Below are 2,744 nucleotides of genomic sequence, written 5' to 3'. Positions count from 1 at the left end.
TAAGCAACCTAGGGGTTCTTCTTTGTAGACAACTTTGCATTGAATGAAATTTGAGTTGAATTGCAATCTTGCATTCTTCTTTGAGATAGAATTATGTCTCTAAAGTCCCAAATTTGGGCAGGCCTTATCTTGCTCAAGCAAGTGGCAGTCCTCTTCATGATGCTTATCTTGGAAGCTTGTTCAAGTGGCGCATCTTCATTTCCTAAGTTTCCTTTTCTCTAATCTCTTCCATTTTTAATTTCTCTTCCATTTCTTAAATTTCATTTAGTATATTCTCTCTAGGTATGCACTTTCCCATCATGTGGTATCATGAGCCTTAGGTTTTTGATCTCTTAGGAATTGCATGCTAGAGTAGAATAGCTTAGAAATGTTCATTTTCGCTGAGCCAATTTCTGTCTCGCCCAGCTTCTGCGTCCCTGTTACAGTCAACTTGTATGATTTAGTTTAGCTTCATTTCTTGTCCGTTTTCCATGAAATTTTTTTTCCTAGTTTCGTCTGGATGTCTAGTTTCATGAACAATTTTTACTTTTCTCAAATTCTTTCTGTACTGTTCCCAGTAAATTATTTTCTCCACTGTGTTCATCCAGATTTCTGCTGTTGAATTAATACTCCACTGTTTTGCTTTGTTGTTGGCTGTTTGGACATTTTGGTGGCTGGAATTGCTCCCTGGACGTTGCTACACCCTCTCAATACTCTTAAGAAAGGAATCAACACTTCAAATCAATGCTTTGAGGGACTAAACCGTGGCTGTCCAGAGCCTTGTGCAAGTAGACATTTCATCAAACAGCAACAATGCTATTGGAGGTCTTCAACAAGTAGGTGTCCTATTTCCTTTTGTTTGTTTGTTCCAGCTATTAATTCTTTGTCTTGGCTGGATTGTATGTGTCTTTCTTAATTGCTTAGCTTTTAATTGAGTCATATGTGTTTCCTCTTTAGGAGTTTTCTAGAGTATTTTTCTGAAATTGCATAGCTAAGAGTAAATTTTACATCTCCTTGATGGTATGCTGAATTGAGCTTGATCTTTATAGGATTTAAGTGTGTGAACCTTGCTTATATGTTCTGTATTCATAGAGGCATCCATCCATTCTATTTGGCATATTAATCAAACACACTTAATGTGTTAAACTTAGCTTGGCCGAGAACATTCTTGCAAACTGCACCAAAACAGCAAAACAAATTTTTGGTAATTGGTGTGCATGCTTGCTGGCCGAGACATCTTCCTTGTGTTTAGTGTGTTTGAGCATTGTTTTCAAGCCTCTTTTCTCATTTAAATACAGAATATATTGGTTTGAGGTTTGCCAAAATTATTTCCAGCATTAATTTGGTCTTGCTCTTCATGTATACTTAGTATGTTGATGTATATTTGCTTCTTGGTTGTGTAAATTTCTTTGCTGTCTTGTTCATTTTGTGCCACTGTTTTGACTCCATTTTCTTGCTGTTTTGTCTTCATAAAATCATTAGAGTGTTGCCTCCTTGTTTTTGTGCCAAGTTTCTTGATTTTTTAGGTTCCATTTTCATCATTTGTCTTGTAGTTTTCATTCTTTCTTTGGCCTCTACCATGTGCTGTCTTGATTTGGCTTCTTTGCATTAAAGTGGATTGTACATCTTTCCATTTGCTTTGGACTTGAGTTGGTGCTCTCAAAGTGGACTTGTGAGACATTTTACTATCTTAAAAGAAGGGTGCTGCCCTTTCCTTGTTTTTTGAGACACTGGCCGTGAGTTTTGAGTCGTTTCCTTCCATTCTTTGAGTGAAACCGTGAGCTGTTTTGTGGCTGCTGCTTTGCCTTGATTTTTAGTTGTTTCTAACCTGTTTTGTGTGTAGCTTGCTGCTGTTTTTTTTAACATGTCTGCAGGTTCCAGCCATGCTTCATCTCATGGAGATAGCAACCATGGAAGCCCTTCTAGCAAGTTTGATGTGATGAAGGCCTTCCAACAAATGCAACATCAACTTGATGCTATGAGCAAACGGTTAAACGCGGAAACAAAGGCTAAAGGGAAGCAATCTCATGGTCATGATCATGGTTCCTACAAGAAGAAGCAAGAAGCTAGAACCATAAATGTATACCTTCCCTCGCCAAAGAAGCATCAAGAAGATAAAGCTATGGACCAAGGCCTTACACTACCAAAGTTGAACTTGCCTACTTTCAAAGGGGAAGTCGAGCCGTCTATTTTTTTAGATTGGATAGCTAAAGTAGACCAAATTTTTGATTTATATAGTGTAAATGGACCTTTGCGTGTAAAGTTAGCTTGTTTAGCTTTAGAGGGATACGCCAAACAATGGCTAAATAGGAGATACTTAACCATGGCCTCACCCGCGAGTACATAGGGACCTCTTGATTAAGCTCCAATGGCTTACTCAAGGTAGACGAAGTGTGGAGGAGTATGCTCGCGAGCTCGAAGTGCTCCTACATCATACTAACCTTAAAGAAAATGATCATGCAAAAATAGTTAGATTTATTAGTGGACTTAATAGCAACATCCAAGATATAATTGAATTCCATGATGATGAGACTTTAGATGTAGTGGTTCATAGAGCCATGAAAGTAGAGAAGAAACTCTTGAAAAAAGAAGCTTGTCAAAACAAATTTTCCAAATCTTCAAGAGATGTTTTCTACAAATCCTCATCATCAAAGGATAAAAACAAGGATGTTTCTAAGGAGCCCACTAACAAATCGTTTTCTCATTTTTCTTCTAACCATTCCTCTTCCCCACCTAAATCTTCTTCTAGACCAAGTCACATTAAA

General features: G+C 37.7%; 1 protein-coding gene across 1 annotated transcript; it reads left to right on the top strand.

The window, feature by feature from the left end:
- The first annotated feature begins 55 nt into the window (after positions 1-55).
- On the top strand, positions 56-2,490 carry LOC148198556 (uncharacterized). The gene has a single exon (XM_088091721.1). It carries the CDS (start codon positions 1,844-1,846, stop codon positions 2,324-2,326), a length of 483 nt encoding a protein of 160 aa, XP_087947847.1. The 5' UTR covers positions 56-1,843; the 3' UTR covers positions 2,327-2,490.
- Positions 2,491-2,744: the final 254 nt, after the last annotated feature.

Source organism: Vigna umbellata, chromosome 5 (genome assembly GCF_029865625.1).
Source record: "Vigna umbellata cultivar VRB3 chromosome 5, Vumbellata_1.0, whole genome shotgun sequence".
Classification (NCBI taxonomy): Eukaryota; Viridiplantae; Streptophyta; class Magnoliopsida; order Fabales; family Fabaceae; genus Vigna; species Vigna umbellata.
The sequence above is the reverse complement of the archived record's forward strand: the minus strand, read 5'-3'. Positions and strand labels throughout refer to the sequence as shown.